Source organism: Oryza glaberrima, chromosome 10 (assembly GCF_000147395.1).
Source record: "Oryza glaberrima chromosome 10, OglaRS2, whole genome shotgun sequence".
Classification (NCBI taxonomy): Eukaryota; Viridiplantae; Streptophyta; class Magnoliopsida; order Poales; family Poaceae; genus Oryza; species Oryza glaberrima.
In genome coordinates, this window is record NC_068335.1 from 21,649,321 (window position 1) to 21,677,217 (window position 27,897).

At 40.4% G+C, this 27,897-nt stretch overlaps 1 protein-coding gene and 2 pseudogenes across 1 annotated transcript; all 3 read left to right on the plus strand.

Moving 5' to 3' along the window:
- The first annotated feature begins 6,266 nt into the window (after nt 1–6,266).
- Nucleotides 6,267–13,352, plus strand: LOC127752744 (E3 ubiquitin-protein ligase BRE1-like 2). Its single transcript, XM_052278149.1, has 19 exons — nt 6,267–6,384; nt 6,725–6,886; nt 6,981–7,068; nt 7,159–7,389; nt 7,484–7,651; nt 7,921–8,114; nt 8,268–8,351; nt 8,432–8,551; nt 8,628–8,814; nt 8,913–9,073; nt 9,841–9,912; nt 10,363–10,439; nt 10,864–11,058; nt 11,613–11,685; nt 11,761–11,847; nt 12,032–12,169; nt 12,307–12,509; nt 12,595–12,757; nt 12,978–13,352. The coding sequence occupies exons 2-19, from the start codon at nt 6,725–6,727 to the stop codon at nt 13,107–13,109; spliced, it is 2,535 nt and encodes an 844-aa protein (XP_052134109.1). The 5' UTR covers nt 6,267–6,384; the 3' UTR covers nt 13,110–13,352.
- Nucleotides 13,353–17,931: 4,579 nt separating this feature from the next.
- Nucleotides 17,932–20,123, plus strand: LOC127752746 (uncharacterized; annotated as a pseudogene).
- Nucleotides 20,124–20,243: 120 nt separating this feature from the next.
- Nucleotides 20,244–27,452, plus strand: LOC127752745 (protein CHROMATIN REMODELING 24-like; annotated as a pseudogene).
- Nucleotides 27,453–27,897: the final 445 nt, after the last annotated feature.

Sequence of the window (27,897 nt, forward strand, 5' to 3'; positions counted from 1 at the left end):
AAGATTATGGTAAAATTCGGAAATGGTGGATATAGCAATAAAATCATTTTCATGCTCACATTATTTTCACTATTTTTCTTTATTTTTGTCGGTTACTATTTTCACACGGTTCTGGGTCGGTAAAAGTTAGAAACGAAACGTTGGGTCAGGGATTTTCCGTGACCACATTCTCCTCCATAATGCACGGGGCCAGCCTCGTTTTGTTTTCTGGCCCTATTTAGATTTCAACTTTTTTTTTAACTTTTAACTTTTTCGTCCTATTGAACTTTCTTAGGACATCACCAATGTATATAGGGCAAGTGATCCATATAGATAGGACCCACATAAATAGACTCTAACTATAGCAATCTCCACAATGTATATAGATACAAGGTAGCATTAGGAGATGAGAGAGATAGAGATAGATAGATATTATTTATTCCATATGGGTAGTCCATATGCTTATGGATACCTTTTTATTATTTTCTTCATGTGGACTAGTTGCACAATGGTAATAGATAGCTGAATGGAATATAATATTGCCTATGGACTACTTTTGCTTCACATTGTGGATGCCCTTATATACATAAACTTTTAACTTTTTCGTCACATCGTTTTCATATTGTTTTGGTCACATCGTTTCAATTTCTTTAAACTTTTAATTTTTGCGTGGAACTAAACAGTTGCATTGTTTTCTTTTCTGTTGCGTTGCATCTCCAGTGATCTGTGCGTCTGTGTGGGGGCAACGTGATGGTTACTACTGTTGCTGTAGGAGTGCAGGAGTGGAAGCTGTCGAGTCATCGAGATACGCGAAAAGAAAGGAGGAAAGCTAGCAATAGCATAGCAGCTCGGTCCACGACCACAAGGCAAACTGCAAAGCAAGCAACCAGGCAGGCAGGAAAACCAAAACCAAAACCGAAAGGGATTGGATTTCATTCACTGATGATTCCTTTTTCCCCTTGCAGGATTCGATTCGATCATCTCACTGCAGTTGCTTGCCGCTGCATTGCGCTTGCAGGCAGCACAAACACACTAGCAGGAGTACACGATACGCTGATACGCTCCGTCTAATAAACATCTGATTTGATGACTCTCTACTCGTGATCCACGGCAAAACTATTGACAGCTGAAAGAGACTTCTCCTGCTGCCGTTGCTTGCTTTTCATGAGTATTACACAATGCCGTTGTCACTACTACCTGTACTTGACAGCAGCTATATACTGTAGGTTGCTCCATCGATCTGTGCTGACAACATGGATTGGTTCCACTAGCTACCAATGGTTGGTCTTTAGTGGTTTTTTTTAAGATAATGAAAGCTTTACTAAAATTCAGTTAAATACATCAAGATGATACATTCTAACTGAGTCCACCCCCGGCCTCTACATAGAATGCACATAGCCAAAAAACTGGACCTAAGAACACTTCCTCGTCACAAAACACAGAAACTAGTGGCTATCAATCCGTAGACTAGATCGCCACCCATACTCCTGGGTAAAAAACTCCTATGCCACCTGGTCCAAACTTTGCGATACCAGCTGGTCTTTAGAGGTTTGGCGGATCAAACGACGATGGATGCAGTAACATGAAAGAAGAAATGCGTGTTTTGTTACGAGTAGTGCAATAATAACAAGAAAAATATATACTATATGGGTAAAAAGAAGAGCACTGCGTGGGTGAGTGCGTGAGGTTTATAGTGCTCGTGATCTGAATATCTGATCCGATGCTGCTAGCTGCTGCTGGTCGATTGCAACATAACGACCATTTGAGGTGGGGCGGCTCAGCTCAGCTCGCTGCTGCGCCAGAATTTACGCTACTCCTCCTACTACCTGCTCTCTATATACAACCTACGAGTATGACTATGACTCACCCATCCACTCTACCGATCGATGCATCTATGCGAAGATTGAACAGCCACAGTGCTCGCCACCATCGACGCTGATATCGATTCCATGCATCTTCCCGTCCAAAGATTGAACAACCACACCGCATCTATGCGATGCTAGTACAGTACTACGCAGAGATTTGGTTCTTAACTATCATTGCCACAATTCACTTCAGACATTGTAGTTTACATACTGTAAGCCATACTTATAGCTAAAAAGCTAGGCAAATGATTGTGTCTATGACATGTGGTACAAGGTGCTAAGAAAGTATCGTAATCACAACTATGACAATCAATCCAACACAAGGTTAAGAATTAGTGATAATCCAATGTGTATTGTGATAAGTTAAAGCATTGAACCAAACCCTCTCCGCATGCACCAAAGCAACACTAGTACATTGAAATGAAAGAAAGAGTGTACTGCTGGTGACGCAGAGCTGCCGACGAGATCTGAAGCTCTGAATTGATATCTCTCTGAATCTCTGGAAATTGGTGATCACTGCTCACCGTCCTACACCGAGTCATCATCGCCCATCATCTCTCATTCGCAGCAACAAGAACTGAACGAAACGAGGGCAAAAAAGAAAGATAAAATTCATGAGCCCGATGTCGCAGTCGCGTTTCCTTTTCAGACCTCGGAGCTAGCACGGCGCGCCACAAAGCTTCGCTTTAAGGCAAAATGATTCATTGATTAATTCCCAGTTTCTCACCACAAATCTGGTTGCATCTTCCCTTCCTCTCCTTCCGCTTGAAATCTTCCTTCCTTCTTTTTCTGAAGTGACACTCCAAAATTCGTTTTTAAGAGTAGTTTCTTTCATGACAATACAACTTTCAGAACAAGGATCTAATTTATGATCCTGCTTTTACAAGAAATATACTCCCATATGTTAGGACAGGTCCACTTCAAGCAAGAGCACTCGGTTCGGATCCAGCAGGTGCCACAGCTTATTCCAGAATTTCAATTTCTAAGGAATGGAACGATGGATTAATGCGCAAGCTCACCGTCACTGAACTTCTGAACGGTGTTTTTTATTAAAAAAAAGTTGTGTATATGAATTCCTTAGAATATTGTTTTAACTCCATTTGTAACTTTGAACAATTATCACAAATTTTTCAGCCATTCATCCATTCGGCAAAAAAAAGGGGGGGGGGGGGGTTTAGATTTATAACCACCCCATATGTTTGTCAATAGAATGCTTATTTGGTTTTACTACTACTCATACTTTACAGGAGAAGGGGAACAAAATGAGAAATCAAAGATAGCAACTACTACCTCCGTCCCATAAAAAATCAATTTAATATTGGATGAGACGTTTCCTAATACAACTAATCTGAATACAAGGTTGAGCTGGAGTACAGCAAAAATGTGACCAGGTGATAGCCAATCCAACCGCAAGCAAAGCAGCCAGCTGACAGACGCAGAACAGGCTCTCGTGAAGCATCAGAAAAGGGTTGAGATGTCACCGATCTCCAGAAATTTAAGAAGCAACCATAAACTGTTCTTGAGCGACAAATAAGGCTTTCGCCTTAGGATTATAAAATGGACATGCATGCATGTGCTTTCAAGAAAATGCTGCTAGTACTAGCACTGTTCCTTCCACAAGCTACCATCACAGGCAGGCAGGCCACTAATTAGATTCAGCAGTTGCGTGAAAGATTATCTGTCCCAGAATCCAGACCTCACAACCACAAGGATGACAACAACTGGCACCACTAATTCCCAAGCATCTTGGCAACATCACAATCAAATTGGAGTATACAATAAATGGATGGTGAACTGTAAGAAATTAGCCCCCTTTTTAGGTCATCTGTTACTACAAGTCTTGGCAGATATATTACTTACACGAAAAGCACACACAGAGGATTCTGATTTTTACTGTACTATAGCTAATTATAAGCCGTAATGCTTATTAACGTATTTGTGAGTAGAACTTTTGTGTGTGTGTTTTTAGCGATTTAAAAACCAACACTGCAAGATAAAACTATATAAAAGAAATCAAAATCAACTCAAATGTGAAATCATCAAATTCAAATTTTGTTGCTGTCAATGAAGAACAGCAAGTGTACTGTTCCATCCAAGCATAGTCAAACGTTAGCAGTTGTGGAACGTTCTCTCTCCTGTGTAGATCGCACTCGTACGTGCATTTGATCAAATAATATTGGCTGTCATGCTCATCAAGCGCGCATACACACTACTGTTGTTCCAACAGTTGTTTGCATGATTCATTTGCAATTATCTTTCAAACTAGCTAGCTTGCCTGCTCAACAATTATTGATCATCACACTGGACACAATGCTCAATGCATGTCAAAGATCAAAGGTTAGCAAACTGTACTCCTTGTCGATGGAGGATGGCCATCAAGAGGTGAAATGCATCATCACTAAATAAAAGCATTGGTAGTACTCTTAGTAGATGATGGCCTTGATGAATGATGATTATGGTGACAGGTGTTTGGAGGGCCTTAATACCAGCACTGAGTGACTACATGTTCATATCTCTGAATGTAAGCCTCACAAAGTCACAAGGGAGGGAGGAGGGATCAAGATCTAGCTAGAGGCCGGCCCACAAACAAAATTGAGGTTTATAAAGCATTAAAGGGGAGGAAACCATGGGTGTTGGGGAATCAAAGTGAGACTTTGACATATATATGCATCATGAGTGAATGAATGAGAAATCCGAGATCTAAAGCCACCAGGAGTGCTCACCAAAGTTGAGCTCAACCTTTCATCAGAATAATTCTCATTCTTTTTTTATTGTGGAGTTATCAGTTACCACTAGTATGTTTTCAGGAGTCTTGATCTTTGTGGTGATACACTCATGCAAAGTAGTGCACAAACACCAGAATCAACAAAGGTAGGTAGCTAGCTAGCTAGCTTGCACAAGCACAATTTTGAGGGCAAGGCAGCGGCTGTTTTTTTCATGAAAGGGAGTGGACTTGAAGAAAATCAGATGCAAGGACAAAATCTTTATTAGTGACGCTAGGCACTGCTATTCACCATTGCTTTACTGGCAATTCAAGTCGTAACTGAAATATTCTGATTCCCCTTGTAATTTGTTGGTTATAAGAATGTTATCGTTTCGAGATGACGAAACACGGTCCAATCTGAATTCATAGATATGTATTTTGATCCCTGCGAACCAGATTTATATAATTTTCCGAAGAAGGGTGTGTCTTGTTCTGTTAGCATGTGGTCTGAAATCTGAATCTGAATGTGATCGGTAAATTTGTGCAAACAACACAAATGCATCATACTTGGTCAAATTGCATCATCAGGATAATATGGTGTCGTAAAAAAAAACAATTAGAAATGCTCTGTATTTTGGTTACCTTCTTGTCTCTTTGAAGAAAAGTGAGAAAAGATAGAAATTAGGGGATCGGAGAATTAAACTCCGAACTTTCCTACATGCAAATAACTTTTGATCCCAATCTCCTATGATCCCATCCATGGAGTAGAAGTAGTAACACAGATGCTACACGAGAAATGTTCTGATGAGACCTTCGTCGTTCACGTAGGCTGGCCCTCCGCCGTCAACCTCGATACTGTTACTGTTAGAGTTGTGCTGGGCTGCTGACTAGTACTACTTTTATGGCCCAGTAAGCTTTTAGCTGAGAGCGAAATAAATAGGAATAAGTTCATCTGAGGTCCCTTAACTTATCTACGAATCCGATTTTCGTCCTTCAACCGGAAAACTAGATACAATAGGTTCCTCAACTCTCAAAACCAGTGCAGATGAGGTCCCTCGGTGGTTTTGGCTGACGTCAGCCAAAACCACCTCCAAAAACACCGAGGGATATTGTTTGCACCTGTTTTGATAGTCGGAGAAGTCGATATACCTAGTTTTGTGGTTGGAGGATATGAATTATACTCGGGCGATAGTTGAGGGAGTCAAAGTAATTTTTTTCCCTTTCAAATAGGAACTAGCTATTGGGCTGTCGACAGGTTTTGAGGCCCAAAACTGTCATTTTTTGCACCTCACGATCTGCAATCAATAGGTCACAGCAAAATAAAATTGTCTAAATAAGAATCTTTATAACAACATGTTTTTTTTCCTGTCGATCCAAGCATTGTAACAGAAACAAAAATGTCTAAATAAGAATCTTTATAACAACATTTTTTTTTCTGTCGATCCAGACAGCGTAACAAAAACAAAAAATCGAGAAAACATGGGGTCGGAGAATTAAACTTCGACCCCCAGCCTCCAGGTTGCTATGCCGCCGTCCACGAGTGATGTCACCTTCATCGTTCGCCTACGGGCCAGATCAGGTGGGCTGTAGTAGGAGCACTATTTTTCAGGCCCATGGCAAAGTGGCCAAAAGGCCCATCTCTCGCTCCCTACAAAGCGGCCCACCTATCTGTGGCGCACTCGTCTTCCACCTTGAGTCGCGTAAAAGAAAAAGAAAAATCTCCCGTCTCGTTCTCGTCGTCTCCTCCGCTCCGCTCGTTGCGCCGCCGCCAAGACGAGCAGGGGAGGGCCGGGCGGCGATCTCCATCCGGCGAGCAGCGGAGGGGAGGGGATCCTGGTGCGTCCTCTTTCTGATTCATCTCTCTCTCCCACCCCACCGGGACCTGGCTGGAACTTGCTTGCGTTCGTGAACCCTACTAGCTTCTCTTCTAGATCTCCTCCTCCTTAATTTGATAGCCTTAAACCTCTTAATTCAAGTAATAACAGTTTGTTTGTTCACCCAAAATGTCCCAAGTACTACTGCCTGACATCATCTGTTGGCTATGTGTGTTATGGGAGGAGGCAGAAGTCTGCCACACCTTGTTATGTTGTTTTCGTTTTTCTTGTGGAGTTTACTATGTAGTAAGTTAATTGCAAGATATCATTCATCATCATATAACATCCAAGTAGAATAACAGATGGATGCCGCAGCTCTTCAGTATGAGAACCAGAAGCTGGTGCAGCAATTGGAGGCACAGAAGTCCAAAATGCGTGCATTGGAAGGCAAGTTCAAGGAGCTGAGGGATGAGCAATGTTCTTACGACAATACATTGATTTGTTTGAATAAAATGTGGAATCAGGTTCATTCATCTGTCTTTCATACTGATGTAAATTCTATTCGATGCATTTTTTTTCCAGTTCAATATGTTTCTGATGCACTTCTGTGAATTATAGCTGATTGATGATTTAGTGCTGCTTGGGGTTCGAGCTGGTGGGGATTTAAACGGTTTGCAAGCGCTTGATCATGAAGAGATGTCAGAAGGTTGGCTACTTGGCTACTTGTTTTACTTTGCTCTCTGAGGTTTGTTTTTCTTTCAGTACTGTCATTGACTATTCTTTCTCTATTCCGCAGAATCTCTTGAGTCATGTCCTTCTGAGGAGATATTTCTCTTCAGGCTCTTGAATTCCAGGAATTTCAGAAATAATGATGACAGTAGCCTGTCAAAATTAGTTGAGGAAGCTCTTGCCTTGCGCTATTCAACAACAGTTACTCTGATGAAGTCCCTGCAAGAGGCTTTTGCTGTACAGCAGGCTAGAAGTGAATCTTTATCATTAGCTTTAAATGGACAGAACTCCAGTGAAGGTAAAGATGAAAGCAATATTTGTGCCCTTCTTTTTTTTTTTGTGGTCTAACATTGCAACTGTATTATTTAATCAAATAAATTTATTTCCTTCAGACGTTATTGTGGCCCTTGAAAACCATAATGATTACTTGAAAGAAGTGGTTGACAATTTACGTCAAGCTGTGTCTATCATCAACAGGAAGCACGAAAAGTATCTGGATGAGATTGAGGCTTTCAAAAACAATCAATCAAGAGAACTACATGAAGTAAAGTGTCTTTCAGGTGTTAAAGAATGCCACTTCTTCCCCCATTTGTGTTGGTTTGTTTAAAATTTTGCTGCATTGCATTTATGTTGATCTATTCACAGTTTTTGGCTGTTGTCTCATGTACTAAATGTAAATCAGTTCTACTAAATTTAAAAACACCATTTTTTAAAATAGCTTGATTGGATAAAGTTGTATTTTGGCACATACCTTGACTTTGCATTTTGGATTGGATTACTCTTGCACACCAAAACAACCTGTAATGCACATTCATATGTTGTATTTTAGGTGAGCTAGAGGAAAGCATGGCAGAGCTTGAGGAAAGCCGTCGAAAGTTGGCTGTTCTCCAGTTGCAAACGGGTGGAGGCTCACTGATGAACACATCTGCTCCTAACGGTGTGAACGGTAGTGTTTCAACTGATAAATCTTCAGACAAGGGTATGGGCTGGCGAGATCTGAAAGATGCTGTTGAGGAGGCTAAGGTACTGTGATAAGACATTATTATTATTATTATTATTTTCTTTTCAAGTTTTCATGGATGCTTTGAAGGCTGAAGAGTGTTATTTTCTCACTTCTTATCTTATTGTTGTTTTTTTTTTCTTTCTTTTCCTGCTAATTTCTCCTATGGAGATCAGACTCTTGCTGCAAACCGCCTATTTGAACTCCATGAGACTCAAGAGGATAATCTGATACTATCCAAGCAGTTGGAAGATATTCAGGTTCATACCTTTTTAATTTTTCTGATTTGAGTTCGCTTTCTTATTTCTTTTTAATTTGCGCTTCTTTGCTATGTGTGCAGGATCAATTAAAAGATGAGAACTATATTGTTACATCAAAACCATATACGATTCTCAGTGACCAGTTACACCATCTGAATGCTGAGATAGAGCGATACAGGGGGTTAGTTGAAGTGCTACAGGTATGCTGCTTTTCCTCAGTTGTGCTGTTTTACAATGGTATTGTTGTTTGATCAAACCCCTGCCCCCCCGAGTTAGAATGAAAAGGACCAGCTCATGCAAAAGGAAGAAGAAATGCTTGCAAAGGCAGAATCAGTGGACGCTGTTCAACAATCCATTACCACTTACAAGGCCAAAATTGAGGACCTGGAACATGAAATCCAGAAACTTATGGCTGAAAAGAATGATCTTGAGATCAAGGCTGAGGAAGCCTTGCAAGATTCAGGTAGAGTGGACCTGATCACATTTATAGCTTGCTAGCTGGGGATGGCTCATCTCTTCGTGAAGAGCGTAACATAAGTTTTTCTTAATTCCACTGTATAGGGAAAAAAGACTTCAAGGACGAGATTCATGTTATGGCTGCATCACTCTCCAAAGAGATGGAATTGTTGGACAATCAAATGAATAGATCCAAGGATGCGGCTTCTGAAGCACTTGCACTACGTGAGGAAGCTGACTATTTAAGAACTTTGCTAGCTAAGAAGGTATTTCTTTGATTTGGGTAACCATATCTTTCTGTTTTCTGTGATGGTCTCCAATCTGCATCTATTACGGTGGTTTGGAATTTTCTTAGGCTTCTGTAAATTTTGTTCTACCTTCTAAAAACATCATTTATATCTCTTCCTTGCAATTTCATGCACTTGTTCAGTTGCCATCGATTCATTATGTTGCATTCCCCCGTTTCAGCTCATGGGACATTTTTCCATAAATTCACCATTTAAATTCAAGGAACAAGTGCATTTATATTCACTCTGATGGTCTCCACAGAACTGTCCATGGCTATATTCAAAACAGTATTTTTCACACTAAAACTGGCATACATACTTGTTCCATTTTTCTCTTCAAGGTTGATGATCATTTTACACAATCAGAATGAACTTAATGCTCCAGGGTACCTTCTTGTCACCAGGTGCTAGCATGGTCATGCATAAATGATTTTAGGTCCCTTTGAATTCATTTACTTCATGATATTGATTCTGTAAATATTCATGGCAAAACTTTGTTTTTTGTTTTGTTTTGTTTTGTTTTTTTTTTGTTTTTTTTTTTTTTTTTGGGGGGGGGGGGGGGGGTATGTGTGTGTGTGGATGCTCTTATGCATAGTTGTGGACTTGGTGTTTAATGTTCAAATACATTGTTTTTTCAGTAGTCTTTACCTGATTAGGCCTCCATGTGTTGCGTTCTTCTTGTGATAATAGCTATCTGAACCTCTAATACAATTAAAACATCTGATTGAAGTGTCTGGAGTTTTCAGATTGATGAACAAAAGGAGATATCTGATAGATACAACACACAAGTCACCGAGATCAAATCCCTCAAAGCATTGGTAAAGTATCCTGATCTTCACCTTTTCTTCTAGGGCACTGATTTGCAACAATCGAATGGTCAGCCAACATATAATGATATTTAGGTTTCATCATTCAGAAATGAAGGCAGACCTCTCTATTAACTGGTGGATAGCCTGATACATGAGAGCTTATAATTCTTGGAATTGGGTATCCTAGGTCCTAAAATTATTGTTCAAATTTTAGCCTAAAATTAGATTAGCCACTTTATTTTAGCCTACAAACTCCATATTCTGCAGAAATCCATGAGTTCGAGCATTCCCAAACAGGCCCTTAACTGCTATTACTGTTAAATAATTGAAAATTTAATTGTCATTCACAGTGTGCATAAATCTGAGCATCATTTGTGGGTAAAAGATGTTTTGGAACAAAAATGCAATTAACAGGGCTTCTAGTTCTGTCATTCATTTTTCTCCATATAATTTCAACAGATTGAGACACTGGACCAGGAAAAGCAGGAGTTACAATTTATAGTGGATATGCTCGGTAAAGAATGTTCTGAGTCGAGGTATAATTTGTTTGCTAGTACCTTTTCTGCTGATTTATGATTGTTATGGGTTGTATTGTTCTCAAAAGTGGTGAACCCTCATCATCTATTCTTAAAAATTCTTTATCAGTAATACACAAAAGACTCGTGTATAATTGCATTAAGATTGGGAAACGAAATTTCAGTACACTCGGTCTAGATGCACAACCACATCAGACCCAAAAAGAATACGAAAAGAAAAGGATAAACAGACACTCACGCAACTGAATCATGCGACCTATTCATTTAATATTTAAGCATGTTCAAAAAAACAGATATGGTTCTAAGATAGTATAGGTAAAAACATATCTTGTTAGGAAATTTTCTGCTTTCATCTATTTGACATGCATATTACATATGGTAGATCCTTCCAGTTTGTTTCTTACCATACTCTGTTGTGCACTAGGGCAATTTCAGAGATTGAAGAATCAGAAAACCGAGCTCGCAAGCAAGCTGAATATTTGAGAAAATGTTTAGAAGAGCATAATCTTGAACTTCGAGTAAAAGCAGCAAATGAAGCGGAAACTGCATGCCAACAAAGGCTTTCAATTGCTGAAGTAGAACTGGAAGACTTAAGGGCCAAAGTGGATGCATCGGAAAGGTTAGTATTGGTGAAAATTTTGTTTTCTCAACCCCTCCGTGCCAAATTGTTCTCCAGTTTATTGGGACTTGCCTTTTCAAAATAATTCTCCATTGAGGGAATTTATAGTGTAGTTGTATTCTCTAACCCTGCTATCCATACCAAGTACCCTATTTAACAAGGGGTTAATCAGACTCTAGAAACTGGGGGAACTTCTATACATGAATCTGGACATAGCCTCTGTCCAGATTATGAACGTTGCTTTTTTTCTGGGATGAAGGGAGTACAAAATAATATGTGCTGGCTTGGGGGCTCTAAACTGTCCTGGATGAAAATTGTAGTTGACTAGCTCTCAATTCTAGCCCCCATATTCCCCACCACACAAGCGCACACCAACTCCCAAAACAAAAAAGATCCCTAAACATTACTTTGATCTTTTGTCTCTCTTGTTCTGTGAGCATAGAGTATGTGGACAACTATATTGAAATGAGTAGTTATAATTTGATATAGCTCAACAATCTTCAATTAGTTTCCTGCATTGAATCCTTTTCATCACACGCATTCTGTTTTACCAGAGATGTTATGAAACTCAAGGAGTCAATAAGAATTAAAGAAGCTGAAGTAGATGGCCATATTTCTGAAATTGAGGTAGGCGCGGTTTTCTCTTCTTATCAGCAGTCCTTTTTGTGTGTGAAATAAAAGCATATGATATTGTCATTGCAGACAATTGGTCAAGCATATGAAGACATGCAAACCCAAAATCAGCACCTTCTTCAACAGGTTGCTGATAGAGATGATTTTAACATAAAGGTATTTAGATATCCATCAATCTTGTTGCTTGCCTTTGTAGAGTTCCTGGTAGTCTGTAGCACCTTACACGGCTAGTAGGTGCAGGGATTTATAGACTGTTCTAGATTCTAGAACCAAAGCTAATCTGCTCTTTTTTCCCCAATCACAAGTTGGTTCCTGTCCTAACATGGTTCTCATCTAACAGCTAGTATCAGATAGTGTAAAGATGAAGCAAGCCTATGGTTCCCTTCTTGCTGAAAAGAATATGCTACAGAAGCAACTTCAGCATGTCAACAGTTCACTGGAGTCATCTAAACTAAAAATCACCAGTGGTGAAGAGCAGGTAGCCTTTTATTTATGCCTAAAGTCGTTCTTTCTGCGTAAGGCCCTTGGAGATATTGTTAAAACAAGTGTTGATTTACAAGAAATAAATTGAAGATGTATCGGATTACTTGCATCTTATACTATTAACTGTTACAGATGAAGACCTATGTAGCACAAGCTATGAAATCTTCTTCAGAGAATAGGCATCTTGCAATTAGCCTTGAAAGGACTATGCTGGAGGTATCAGATGCAGAGAAGGAGCTCAAGTGGCTTCGGTCCGCTACTGGATCTGCTGAGAAAGAATATGAGATAAATCAGAAAAAAATAGCTGAGCTAAAAATGGAGCTAGAGCGTGAGAGGTTAGGCTGCTCTGAACTCCAGGATTGGTCATGCTATGCTGCCATCACCATCATGTGTTCATTACATTTTTTTTGGTTAATTCAGAAATGAGAGGAGAAAGCTTGAGGAAGAATACGAAGAGGTGAAAAACGAAGTCAGTGAGCTAACCTCAGAAACTGAAGAGACTACTATACAGAAGCTCCAAGATGAAATAAAAGAATGCAAGGCTATTCTCAAGTGTGGGGTGTGCTTCGACCGGCCGAAAGAGGTGATGGGCCATTGGGCCACTGAATCAACTTATTCTGGATTATGTCGATTTGTCTCTGAACCTAGATGTAGATATCTGGGATTTAATTATTATTTACACCCATCACAAATTCACGTTTCTTTGTTATACTCTTACATGCGACAGCCAATTCTGTTACCGCCGCTGATGGCATTTCTGTTCCTTTCTCTCTTTTTTCTTCTTCTTCTTTTTTTTTTGGCAGGTCGTGATCACCAAATGCTTCCACTTATTCTGCTCGCCATGTATCCAGAGGAACCTTGAGATCCGCCACCGCAAATGCCCAGGTTGTGGCACCCCCTTTGGACAGAGTGACGTTCGGGAGGTGAAGATCTGAAGCGTCAGCAAAACAGCTTGAATGACTGACTTGGTAGCGAGCTTGTAAATATATAGTAGTAGTGCTAGTTTCTGTTTTCTTGGAGGACAGATATTAGATCGAATTGTCTTGGTGTGCCTCTGCCAAGACTGCCATGTAGAAACTATTATTATTATCACCTAAAAATAGTGCAATTGCCGGGATCTGATACTGACTGTGTCTGTTTTGCGTGTTGTATCATTAATTTATCTGTTAATTGAGGTACCGGCTAAAGTTGTTTTACAATTTACCCGGGAAATAATGCATTTTGAGTTTATTTATTGATCCATCCCAAGATATGAAAAAAAACACAAATATTAGGGAAGGAACTAATATCAAATAATTAGAATGGGTGAGGTTTTGAATCCAGGTCATCTAGCCCACCACCTTGTGGAAGACCCCTAGGTGTTTTTCATCCCAAGGTACGAAAGAAGCGTGTCAAAATGAATCTGTTCGATAGTTTTGGATGGGCTACTGCTATTGCCTGTGTAATTTCTCCTTGGAGGTTTGGGAGAGCTGTAGAAGTGGGCGCCCTTGGCAGCCCATCCAATTCCTAACAGTGATCACCAAATGTATCCTGAAATTTCTCCCTGATCTGCCTCTGCCAATATACTGAAGTACAACTCAGTGCCTGCAGCCAGTGCTGCTGATATTTTTCCCGGATCGATCGTCGATCGATCAATCAATACTTCTAATGCTGGCGGTTCTGCCAGCTGCTGATTGGTCCAGATGGCACAATCATTCTCTGATGCGTGTTATGCGAAGATGAAACTTCGAGCTAGCGCTGAGCATGCTTCATGCGTACATGCGGCTGGTTGTCTGCCTCCTCCTGTCGTGCGGCATCATGGGCCAGCGACATGCATGCTCCATCACTGAGATCAAATCCCTCACGGCTTGTTTGGTTGGAGGGAGTTTTTAGAAGGGATTGAGAGTTTGGAGGGATGAGGTTATTAAGTGTTTTGTTTGGTTGGGAGACATGTGAATTTTGGTGGGATTTTTTAGATAATGGAATGAAACAATTTTGATGGAATTTTGGTGGGATGGGGATGAGGAATTGAGAAAGGAACTCCCTCCTTTTCAATACTTAGGTAGAGGCAGGTAATTAGGAGGGAATTCCTCCTTTACTTTTTCTAAGCAAATCTCAGCCATCCGTTTTTATTAATGACCTAATCTCCAACTAAACTCCCTATCAATTTCCATCACCTCTACCAAACAAGGTATTGGGATTAAAAATCAAATTCTCATCTTAATCTTATCATTAATTTCCTCGTGTAAACTACCAATCCCTTTCCCTCGAGTTAACAAACAAGCCAAGCAATTGGTAAAGTATCCTGACTTTTTCCTTTTCTACTAAGGTGCTGATTTGCAACAATCACATGGACAACCAACATGGAAAACAGAAAATAGGAGGTGGGAGGGAGTGCATGCGCTGGAAACAGCGAGTAATTTTGCTACTCTTCACGGGATGCGGAGGTGGGAACGGAGGGAGGCTTTGAAAAAGGGAAAAATGGGAGAGGGTCTCGCCGTCTCCGTTGCGCACTGTCAAATAAATTACGATGAGAAAGCCACAAAATTTAGCTTATAAACATATATAGGCATGAGCGAAACAATAGGGCTCCAGGTCTCATAGAAGGCGAGACCTATGTGCAAATGGGCCAAGGACAGCTACGCAAATATATAGACCACTTTCTGGAAAAGAACAATTACACAACTAATGACTATGCAATACATCTAACTGATCTGAACAAACTGTAAAGACTTTGACCCTCAAACTTAGGGGGGTGGCTACTGCGCGCATACGCGCCAACTAAATTGCTGGCGCGCACGTCAGCTGCCTCACCCCAGCCCTCCCTTATCTTTTTTTTTTCTTTTTGCACTTTTTTTCCGATTTTGGTGTCTCCGGGCGTGTTTTTCTTTTTCGCCGTTTCTTTTTCGATCTTTTTTCAATCTTTCGCATACCTCTTTACAAATATATAACTGAAAGTTTTTAATTTTGATTTGTAAGTTTTCAAATTTGAGTTGAAAGTTTTTAAATTTTAAGTTGAAAGTTTTATAATTTGACTCGAAAGTTTTCAAATCTGAGTTGAAAGTTTTAAATTCGAGTTGAAAGTTTTCAAATCTAAGTTGAAAGTTTTAAATTCGAGTTGAAAGTTTTTGAAATTCCAGTCAAAAGATTTGAATATTCGAGTTAAAAGTTTTTAAAATTTAGGTCGAAAGTTTTCAAATTCGGGTTGAATTTTTTTAAATTTGAGATGAAAGTTTTTGAAAGTGCATCTAGGCCCCTAATGATTTTGGTGATTAATTACAATGCGATTAGAGAGGAGTAGTATTTTTATTTAAGCAAATGTGAAGGTTGTTATGTCCTCAATGAGTTAGCGTAATGCATATCCCGCTGAATACGTTGATGTGATGTGATGCGGCAAATGAGCAAATGGTATTTTGTACGTTTTCGTTTCCTTGAGTTAATAGGAAAGCCGCACTATTAAGAGGGATGATGCATTGACATACGAGGAGTGATCAAAGTGCTCAAAATCTATTTTTAAAAAGTGTTTCTCCTCAGTTTGGTGTGTTCTGGATTTTTTTTGAGTTTTCCGAAACTCATTTTCGGACTTTCCGAAAACACACATAACCAGATTTTCGCTTCTAGAAATTTTCGTATATATCCGAAAGTGATTTTCGGACTTTCCGAAAAAGACTGCGAAGGCAAAAGTGGTTCTGTATATTTTCGGACTCGCCCGAAAATGATTTTCGGATTTTCCGAAAATCATCAGTAGAGTCAATTTCGCTTCTGTATATTTTCGGACTTTTCCGAGAACATCCAGAACGATGTTGTTGGTACTGGAAATTTTCGGACTTGTCCGAAAAGTTTTCGGAATGTTCGAAAAATCCTTCGTTGACTTTGCTGTTGGTGCTGAGCTGGAATTTTCGGACATGTCCGAAAATCTTTCGGAATATCCGAAAATCTCAATTATTGTGCATAACGGGCAGAATCTGGGCTGTGGCTATAAATAGCCCCCTCCCCTCACTTGTGAGGGCTGCTGGTTCCATTCCAATCATTGTGCCCTTGGCTTGCTCTCTCTCTCTCTCTAGCACTTTTGAGCCTTGTTTTCTTGTTTCCCCTCTCACCCGTGTTCGATTTGGATTTGGTGTGTGTGTGAGAGTTGTGGATTCGAGTTTGTGGGAGTGCTTGTTGTTGACTTCGTGAAGATTTGTGAGCACTTTCATCATCTCCGGGAGTTCTTTGCTTCATTTGTTACTCTTGGAGGTTGAGAACTCCTAGGCGGCTAGGTGTCGCTCCCGAGCCACCGATCTACTTGTGGTTGGCCGGGAGAAGTTTGTGAAGGTCGGATCTCACCTCCGAAAGGGAAGAGATACCCTTAGTGGAAGGAGGAGTGCTTAGTGCAACCTTTTGAGGAAAGGGTTAGCTAAGACCCGGCTCTTAGTGAGCTCCTCAACGGAGAGTATAATCCCCTCAAGGATTCGAACTTCGGGAACAACCTCGTGAGCTTTATCTTTGGTGACTTTACTTCCTCCCTCTCCACTAGCTTTGCTTGTTTGAGCCGCTATAGGTCTAGTTGCTGTTTGTGCTAGCATATTCTTGTTGTAGGCAACTAGATCTAGGATTTACTTTGCTGTTTATGCTGACTCTAAAAATTTTCGGATATATCCGAAAATTACTGCTTCCGCTTTTAATTGAATTTTTGAATTAGCCTATTCACCCCCCTCTAGGCCTAATTGACACTTTCAGTTTTCAAAATTTACATTGAAAGTTGTAGATTTTCAATTCTTTTGTGCTGAGAAAAAAAAGAAAGATTAGCTTAATATACCATAATTATCGATAACTAATTACGTATAGGATTTTTTCTTCAAGTACTGCGCAGGAAAAAAAAAATCCGAGTCCTGCACACTTCGTTGCGGAAAAAAAGAAAAAGGAGGTTGTAGCTAGTGGGCCGCGCGCGAGTATATGGGCCGAAAACGCTCGCGACTTAGCTAGCCGGCGCGTCTGCGCGCGATAGGAATCTCGCAAACCTTACTGTCTTCCCGGTGGTGCTGAATGTTACGCTGTTTATTACTCCCTCAAACCATGAGGTAGCCCGGTTCCTATTTACGATGTTTATTACTTCATTCATTTCAAATAATAAGGCCTATATTTATATTTTCATCATTAATTTATTTCATGCTATGTTCCCGACAAATATAAAACTAACATCACATGAAAGTACTTTAAAACATAAATTTAGCGATATAACATGCATAATGCATAGATATGATTATAGTATGATTATTAGTCAAAATTTTACCGAATTTAAATTTCATTAAAAAGAGGGCACCCTATAATTTGAAACGGAGGGAGTATAAAAGTATGTCAAGAAAAAAATCGTATAGAAAAAATTTACACGAAACACGTCATTTTAAAACTTGGGAAGCGTGCACAATCAGAAATGAACGTGCCTAAATCTCCCGTTCAGGCAGCAGCCCAACACAAAATCGGTCCAGCCCAGCCCAACCGACTAGCAAAGAGCATATCTAAATTGCCTCCTCCAACCGACTTTGAAGTCCGAACGGCAGAAACCCCAACCCGAACCCGAACCCCCCCCCCCCCCCCCCCCCATTTGCGAAGGCGGGAGCAGAGGAGAGAGAGAGAGAGAGAGGGAGAGGGAGAGGGCAGTGCGCCGCGGAAGAGACAGCTGGAACCCGATCACGCGCGCCTACCCGTCCGTAGAATCGGCGGCGGCGGCGGCGGCCGCGCTCGTCTCCGGCGCCGACGAGCTCCTCGACCACGGAGAACGCGCGGACCGCGGCCATGTCGAAGAAGAAGGCGCCCACGTCCATCCCGTGCGAGCTCCCCCTCGCCTTAGACCCTAGCGTGTAAGTTGCCCCAAACCCTAACCCCTATCGCGATTCTTTGGTGGTGTGGCGGTGTGCGATTCTTTGGTCCCGTGGTGGCGATGTTGTGTAGGTCCTGAGCATTCTCGTTCTTGCAGCTCCGCGCGCCCGCCGGATCGTCCTGTGGCCTCCCAGTCTTCCGCACGTCCCCCTTTTCCGGCAGCCTCCGCCGCTGCCGCTGCGCCTGCGGCTGCGCCCGCGGTTCGTTCTCTCGTCGCCAACTCTTCTGGCATGGACACCCGATTCGACGAGGACGAACGGACAACCGCCGCCACGCGGCGCCGCCAGTCGCCCTCTCCTTCTTTTGCACCATCGACGTCGACGGCGACGGCGGTGGGACTCACTAGATACGGTGCTGTCAAGTCCTGGGGGCCGAGGAGGGAGCTGGAAACTGGGGAGACCAGTAGGTGCATGGAGGTGCTACTGCTAGAGAACCCAATCGATGCTACAAAACCATCTCCTCTCCATGTTGATGAAGACAAGCAGGTTATATATTTTTTTTGCTCCGATCCCATCTGTACGTGTTGATCCAACTCTAAATGGAATTATCACGTTTTCCATCTATATTAGCTAGCTACTGTAGTGGACTTAATCGGATGTTTGCAAAAGTTTCTAACAGAGATCTTCATGCAAGTGAAATAACACTATTAAGGTGCTCCTAATTTGCTTCATTTGATATGTAATATGTATGAAATGCCATGGTGAACCTTTCATATTTTTTCCCCCTTTGACAACTATTTGTTCTTTTCTCTTTCTGGATAACTGTTCCATAGTTGGTTCCAATGGTTGCTAATGCTGTGCAGGGTGAGGTTATTGGTGGTACCCAACAGAATGCTCCAGAGAGCTGTGTAACGGAGCGAGCACGACTGAATCTGAAATCTCGCTCCAGTGCAGTGGGACAATCTGCTGGCAGTCCTCTCAAGGAAAGGTAGGTTGTCTTGTAGCCCTTTTTTGTATTTCCCTTTTCTTTTCTATAAGTTCATGGATTTTCTAGTTTTATCATCTGAGTCTTGCTGTTAGCTACCTTATATATATATTGACCGCTATATGTGCAGTACACTTAGCCTGTCCAAGCACATTCATTAAATGTCATTAATGTTTCATTAAATTTTGAAGTTTCAAGTATCCGTCCTGTTTATTGATATATGATTGATGTCAAATAGGTGTATTTAGAAGGGAAAATTTATCTCTGATGTTTCTGTTCAGTATGTACATTCCCAAAATGCATGCACATCCTGTGCAATTAAGAATGACTCTTCATTTTGTTTGACTTTACCTTGTTGGAAGACTAAAGCTACTCGCGATATTGTCGATTCAAGGATCATCTTTTTTCTTTGTTGTAATACATGTTTACACTTCCTACCTATCAGGGTCAGTTTATATTGATAGCCAATGCTGATCCCTTTAGGTTGTATTGAGTATTTATTTGTGGGAAACCACTTCCCTCTGGTTCCACTGCACATTATATGTGTGATGTGATTTGTTTATTGACATTTAGATGCACCATTAGAAATAAATTGTGCTTCTTAGTGGCTGCATGAACAATGGATAAATTCATATGTGTAATGAGTGGCTGAAAATGTATAAGGGCATGTGGATATTACTATCTTTAATTTGGCTCCATAATCCCCATTCCTTGTTTTTTTTTTAATCTTTGGAAGCTTGGAATTTTTTTTGAGGATTTATACTGATGTTGAATTTGCCCGCAAATTAATATGCTATTACATCTTATGCCTTAAAGCTAGACCTTATCTAACTTTGGTTTTATCTTTCTACATTCCACATGGTAGAATTCTGGCTCCATCAACAGCAATGAAAAGAACAACGGAGAACAAATATTTGGCGAACTTGAAGACATATATTGTTGAGAAGGCGTTGAAATATGATAGAAAAGAGAAAATGAAGGAGGTTATACATGAGGCTGATGATATTCCAGAGGAGGGTTTTGTATTAGAGCCTACAGGTCACGGAAATGGGAAACAATTTCGTCTTCCGCACTCTGTGTATGATGTCCTCCACACTTATCAGAAAGAAGGTATCAAGTGGCTATGGACATTGCATCTCAAGAAATTAGGAGGTGCACTATGTGATGAAATGGGCATGGGAAAGACCCGGCAGGTAAATTACATGCAATGGTTTGTTCTTTAGGCACCACACGCCCCAAAATTAGCTATATAAATGCATTTTATTTTGTTTATGTTCCAGGTAGCTGCTTTTCTTCGTGGTTTGCTCCAGGCAGATGTCATACACAACGCAATGATCATTTGCCCAGTCACGGTGATAGAAACCTGGCGCAAAGAACTTAATATTGTTGGTGTGCTGGTTATCAAAGTGTAAGTTTACATGATATAACTATTTATCTAGTTGTTTCAGTAATGATATCTAGTTATTTTGTCAGTTTTAATGGATTTGTTTTCTCTTGCAGGTTCCGTTATGATAGAAGAACTGACTGCATTGCACTAAAAAGCATAGCTACTGTTAGTCTGCACTCTACTTTAATGTTTTTGCATTATTCATTTTATCCATTAAACTTGCTTGTTATTTTTTCTTTTGATTGGATTGAATTCAATCTGTCATGTTACCACTTATGCCATTTATTTGATGGACAATGTTTATCTATTGAATTTAATTTATTGAAAACAATCACATTAAAACTGTGATTATAGTCGATATCTGTCAGAGTTACTGATTCTATTTTTTGGTAGGTTGCCTTCCATTAATTTTTACTGTCATCCCATACAGCCTTTGCTTAACTACTTTCTATGAGTTAGAAGAAATGCTACAGCTGATAATATAAAATGAGATAGATGCAACACCAAAGTTTCCTTACTTGAGATTCAAGACTTGACCACACTATCTTACCTTTTGTGTTTGTGTTTGTGGTTTTGGGAATGGGGTGGGGGAGGGGTCTGGAATGGTTAAACCTCACTATTGCTCAACTCATAAGCCCGTGATTATTTTTAGAAGACCAGTACCCATTTTATTAATGCATCATAAAAGATGGAATACTGCTTCTACCCTCACTTCTATGCAAGTAGTCTTGAAAGATCCCTAACACAGAGAATCACATTACTTGCTGATTTGCTATCCTGAATCTTGGTATGGTGGTTGCCATAGGTATTCAGATGAAATATTTTGACTCAATATCCATCTCCTGTGCAGGATGGAGGTGTCCTTATAACAACATTTGAAGCAGTCCGGGACCATATTCACCGCATTCTGGAGACAGGGGGCACGGCTTGGGATTATATTGTTATCGATGAAGCGCACAGGATGAAGAACGACAGGACAAAGCTCTTTGATTCTTTATGTAGAATTGATTGTACACACAGAATTTTGATGACTGGGACGCTCATCCAAAACAACTTGACGGTACACCCTCTCCAACCACAATAGAGTCATAAAGAAATTTGGTTGTTTATTTTTGTTTACTTATTTGTAACGGAACCTACCTGCAGGAATTTTATGCGCTGATGAACTTCTGTTGTCCTAATCTACTTGGAGAGTCCGGACAATTTCATGAAAACTTCAGCATGCCAATTGAAAGGGCTAGATATAGAGGCGCATCTGCGCAATTGATAAAAGAGTCAATAGAAGCATCTGAGGTAAATACCTTCTGTTCTACATACAGGCAAAATAATTTCTATTTTTCTGCTTGGTACAAATATCCTGAACAAGCTTGATTTGTATTCTGCAGAGGCTGAAGAAACTTGTTAGCCCTTTTGTATTGAGAAGGACGAAAGAGATGTTAAAGAATAGCGCCTCTAAACTTGGTACTAAACATGAATTGACTGTGTAGTTGAAGATCTCTGCTGCTCAAGTAAACTTACTAAAGCTTATCAATATGTTATCAAAATTTATTTGTCATCTTTAACTTCTTTTTTTTTTCTTACTCTGCACAGGAATATCTTTACACCAATCTTATCATGAGCAATGTTTTGGGAGATGAGCCTGGCACACCTTTGGCAGCTTCTCAAGTAATCTCCCCTACAATCTGAAGTCTATTTTTTGTCAACTCTACCTTTTGATATACGGATTTTTCACCTTTGTTTTTGTCTAATCACAGGTTGCGAGGAGTATCTGCAATCACCCAGTAATGGTGATTGGTTCTGACTTTGAACAGAGGGGTGAATCAGAAGAGAAGAAGGATGCTTTAACTGACATTATCCGAAAAGGTTTATTGGCGGTCAGTAAGGGCAAAGGCAATAATAGAGTAAACATCTTACTATTAGTATCCTCTACATCATCTATAGATGGTTTAACATACGATATTTACAATAAGATAGTACATGCTGTCTCTAAGCCGTCTCTAGCAAAGCAAGCTGCATTTAATTCTCTAATTGTATCTTTCAAGTTATGTAGGATCAACTGTAAACATCACTTGAGTAGCCACTTATATGTCAACCATAGACGGAAGACTATGTTCAATCAATAAAAAAATAATTCATATGATTTATCACAAAACAGACGGATTTATCAACAACAATGGTGTAATATTCCTAATTCATTCGAACTAAACAGTACAATAGTGATTCAGATTGTTACTTGATCGAAAGAATGTTCACAGATTGACAAATAACTAATTCATAGACCGACAAAATAACTTAGTCTGTTGCAATGATCCATACTGCCAATAGATGGTAACACCACAAGTGTTCTTACATGACACTAGCGAATTACTAAAAAATACTTTATAACTAGATTATCTTTCTCAAGCAGAACCAAAACAAGCTGCCAGCCTGCCAAATTGAGCATCTTCCCTACCTGTCATTAAAGCAACATTATTTCCATGGAAAATAGGAGGTTGATGATTATAGAACAATTGTAGCATATAATCTGGATAGCAAAACAACTGGAAGGAAGTAGTACTACTATTTTAAGTATAAACAAAATGACTATTAAAGGACTTATTTGATTATGTTGTTCTTTGGACTGTACAGTGCAAGTAGACATGTACATACCTCCCAAAACCATAGCAGAAAGCACCAAAAAGCTAGCACCAAAGTTTTCCATTGTCCCTGAAATAAATAAATAAAATGATAAGTGAATTAAGATGCTTGCAATTGTAATTGAAAATGTGAAAACAAGATGCTTAATGTCCTACCACAACTAAGTACGACGGGTATTGCTAAACTTTTGCCAAATATGTTCAACCAGATCTTTTTTTAGTTGGGAATGTGGTGCACGAGCACGTATTGCAGCTTTCCTACGCAGCACCTGATCAAAGCATGGATTGTGCCCAGTAGTTACTTCAGGAGGAAGAGCAACCGATGCTCTAGGGTCCACATTCGGATCAATAGGAATTTTAACCCCCCCCCTCTCATTTTCAACTATCATATTATGGAGAATAATACAAGCTTTTATAATTCTCCCAACACTCTTCTGTTTCCACGACCGTGTTGGGCGGCGCACAATATTGAAACGGGACTGCAGGACCCCAAATGCACACTCCACGTCTTTCCTTGCCCCTTCTTGATACTGTGCATATAGCTTGTGATTCTCTGTTTGTGGAGCAGCTATTGACTTCACAAAGGTAGCCCATTCTGGATATATTCCATCAGCAAGGTAGTATCCTGTGTTATACTCATTACCATTGACAGAAAACTTTACTCTAGGAGCTTCCCCTTTCAGCACATCAAGAAATAGTGGGGATTGGTTCAGCACATTGATGTCATTATTTGACCCCGCGACACCGAAGAAAGCATGCCATATGCGGAGGTCACGAGTAGCAACCGCTTCGAGGATAATTGTTGGCACTCCATAGTCACCGCGGGTAAACTGCCCTCTCCATGCTGTTGGGCATTTTTCCCACCTCCAATGCATGCAATCAATACTGCCTAGCATCCCAGGGAAGCCCCTAGACTCATTAACTTGAAGCATACGCTCCACATCCTCATATGTGGGACGTCGCAAATACTCTGAACCAAATACCTCAATCACCCCTCGTGCGAACATATCCAAGCACTGCAAGGACGTGCTCTTGCCAATCTTAAGGTACTCATCTAGGCTATCAGCAGGGCTGCCATACGCTAGCATGCGCATTGCAGCTGTGCACTTCTATAAACGTGAGAGCCCTTGGCGACCACTGCAATCTACCTTTAGTGTAAAGTAAGGAGACCACCTTCCAAGGGCACTCACTATGCGAAGAAAAATGGGTCTTCCCATACGAAATCTTGTACGGAACATGCTCTCAGGGTAAAGAGGCTCTTCACTGAAGTAGTCAGCTATGAGGCGATGATGTGCTGATGTGTGATCCCTCTTGATTGTCTTCCTTGTCACACTCTTCCTTCTGATTTTTCCAATTCTAAGCTTGGTCTTGATCTTTTCCATGACCCTTCTTGCAAAAGAATCTATGAGGTTCTGCTCAACAATGTATTGGTCTATAATTTTGGAAGGATCTAATTCACCAGAATCATCTGGAGACATGGTGGAGACAAGGGGTGCAAGGAATGGGAAAGAAGTGTTGAAAGGAATGGCAGAGGGATGGATAGTTAGCACCATTAGACCAATATATATATATATATATATATGCCAATAGTACACTGTTGGGAATGCATACTAGCTAGTAGCATGTTTATTTGAATTACCCTTAATTAGATTATTGGGAATGCATACACAGAGCATGTTTATTTGGATTACTATTAATTAGACTATTGGGAATGCATACACAGAGCATGTTTATTTGGATTACTATTAACTAGACTATTGAGAATTCAAGACTGCATGTTTATCTGCACATTGTTGACTTGACTGCATGTTAATTTTGCAACTGCTGACTTGACTACATGTTTTTCTGGAAATAATAGCTACATGCTGACTATATTACAAGTTAGATTACATCAATATTTGCAACTCTTTGAATTGTGCAAGAAACATATATATGTTTGCAGGAAGTTCAATTGCAGCAAGTAAAAAAAAAAATACAACAAGCTTTAATTAGAGACTGGAAAGTGAAGATACCTTAGTATTACGGAAACAACTTCTCCCTCATACACTTCAATGCCATCAAATGCTCGGATCTAACATCATCATGCATATCTTTTGTATCTTGTAACATGAGAGACCGATATGTTTCCAACATAACAGCCTCCTTGTGCTCCATGGTTGCAAGGTGCGCTAACTTTTTTGATTCAAGGTTATCACTAGCAACACGCCTCTGAGTCTCTAATAGTTCATCACGACCTTTATTTGCCATCTCCTGAACTTCTTTAAGCTTGTCAATTTCATCATCAGTATCTGATAGATAAACCTTTGCCTTCCTTTTGCGTTTGCCTTTACCATTACGTTGCGCCTTAGCAGTTTTTGTTCCTATTGGACGTTTAATATCTTCAGGACTGTTAGGAGTGGACATTTGCTCCATCACTTCCACTTCATCATCCATCTTTGGTTTGTTTGGCTTCTCAAGTTCCTCCAAGTAAGCATGCCACTTTGGTTGGTCATGAAGAATGTTCCAACAATGTAGAAATGAAAATGGGCCTTCCTTGTAATCTGCTTGATATGCTGCTTCAGCCTTTTCCTTGAGTTGCATATCATTTTGTCCACTAACATATATGGATTTAACCTCTTTATAAACACAACAGAAACGGCCAACATTTTTCTTAATTTTATGAGAACAGTCTTTGATTTGTTTTTCTTGCCTTGTCCTGTTTTTGGGAGTGGTGCTATTATACTCAGCAGTAACATCTCCCCAATAACGATCATTTTTCTTAAAATTACCACTGATCGAATCATTCGAGTTGTTTAGCCAAGCACTCACATATAATCAAAACAAAACAGGATTAGTCCTATACTAGAAATAAAGTAACAGTCAATGAGAAAACACGATTCATTGCCTACATCCTTATTTACTTACTAGTCTTATGTCCTCCTCTATTGACCATGTCAACCGCTTCTCAGTCCTAACAGTGGGGGCTTCTTCATCACCACTATCAATGTTGACAGGTTGTTGTGCTCCTGGACGTAATTTTGAACATGGTGCTACTTGTTCAGCAGGATAATAATTTGGAGGCACAAAAGGTCGATGATTCTGTAAAATTGATGGATCCTAAAAGTAACTTAAGAAACCACCAGGCGGATGAAAGTCCATACCACTGCAAGAAAAAGATAGAGATCCAAAATTATTGCCATATAACATCCTTAGCACTTCTTTTCTCTTCATCTGTAAATGAGTACATTAAAATTTGACAAAGCACAGCCTATGATACTAATAATTCTCATGCCATATAAAGTTACTATTTTTGTGTTTGTAGATAAGTTGATTTGTCTGTTCACTACCTATGTAGTAAGAGTTCTTGATTATTCAAAGTGTATGTGTAGATTAGTACAAAAAATTTGGCCATGCACTGACCTATGTACCCTAGTTTTTGCTATAAAATAAATCTATATGTATCTGTAGCCCTTGCTTACTATCAAGTTATTCTCTTGCCACAAAATTTTTTCCCTTTCTGAATATAGCAAGACTTAACTTTAGTATGAGAAACAGATGTACACGTTGATTCTTTTGACATATTAGCTGGGGATATGCTAATCTGCTAGCAGCAGATCAGATCGTAAGGGGAAAACTAGAATACGGCAAGAATCAAACTTAGCTAGTCAACACCATTAATTTTCTAATCAACATGGAGGTACACGGAACTTCCGGAGCAAATCAATCCAAAACCATTCAATATCAAAAGTACATACCGTTCTTGCAGATCTGACAAATCAATGGCACTATGATCCAATCCTTGCTTCATTTGGGCCATGGGAAAAGCAAAAGCAGCGGCGCCGTACGCGTAGAGCAAAGGGTGCGGCGGCTGCGGTGGCGCCGGACCTTGCCAGGCACCACTGCCTAAGGATCCCGGCAACGTCATGCCAGATGCGAAGGATCCCGGCGAGGCTTGCGACGGAGATGGCGGCGGCGGCGGCGCAACCTCCCGTTTCGAGCGACCCATTGTTTCAGCAGATTGAGTTGAGGGATTACTAACTGGATGGGGTATTTCAGTAGGAATTTGACGCTTCGACTAACTAATTTGGCGCGTGAAGTGCGATTCTTTTTCCCGCGAATGGGGATTTACCGCCAAATATACAGAGAAGGGATGAGCCATGGAGCATGGGATGCAAAAGGCCAAGAAAGCGCCTTATTTGTCGACGGCATCGGCTCCTGCATCGTCTCCACGCCTACTCCATCCATCTTGTTGCTCGTGCTGAGCTGTCCATTAAACAAGCGCCCGCTTTCTTCTCTCTCTTCCTTTCTCTGTCCTCCAGCTCATATTGTGATGACATGGACGGGCTAATAGTAGGTTGATTAGTCCTTACTGTACTTGCCCTAACATCGAGGATATTGAAGTCGGCGACTACAGTTTGTCCAGCAAAGTAGCTTTTACTTTATATTTGGTGGATAGGTTCATCAAGGAAGATATAAGATCTTGTTATTTTCTCAATCTCCACGAACATTGACGATGATAGAGGTAGTTTCTAACAATAGTTGCATAACTCTCTTTTTGCCGGGTCGGCCAAAGTTGGCCGACCAATTTCTTAAGATTGGGGAGAAAAACAAACCCAGACACAGCGTGAACAAGCGAAAGAGAAAGAGACAATACAACAACGATTACTCGCCGAATTGGGAGAAGATCCCAGCTACCCTCCACACCGCGATTTCTTCTTTTATATTCTCGGCTACTTGCTCCGTGGTCATCGACACATGCTGAAAAATTCTAGCATTTCGTTCCTTCCAAATAAGCCAGCAAATTAACATGAAGGCACTGTCGAAGTCCACTTTGTAGCTCGTCCAAAAACGGCGTCGCGTTGCAAGCCACCAGTCAGCAAGTCTGCTGTCACTGTCTGCCGGGATTGCAAAGTTTGCATTGCACCATCTTCTGATCTTTCGCCATACCTCCGCCGT

Coding starts and splice junctions, on each gene's coding strand:
- LOC127752744 (XM_052278149.1), top strand. CDS start 6,725: ATGGATGCCGCAGCTCTTCAGTATGAGAACCAGAAGCTGGTGCAGCAA. Junction 7,069..7,158: donor TCATGAAGAGATGTCAGAAG/GTTGGCTACTTG, acceptor TCTATTCCGCAG/AATCTCTTGAGTCATGTCCT. Junction 8,552..8,627: donor GGTTAGTTGAAGTGCTACAG/GTATGCTGCTTT, acceptor CCCCCGAGTTAG/AATGAAAAGGACCAGCTCAT.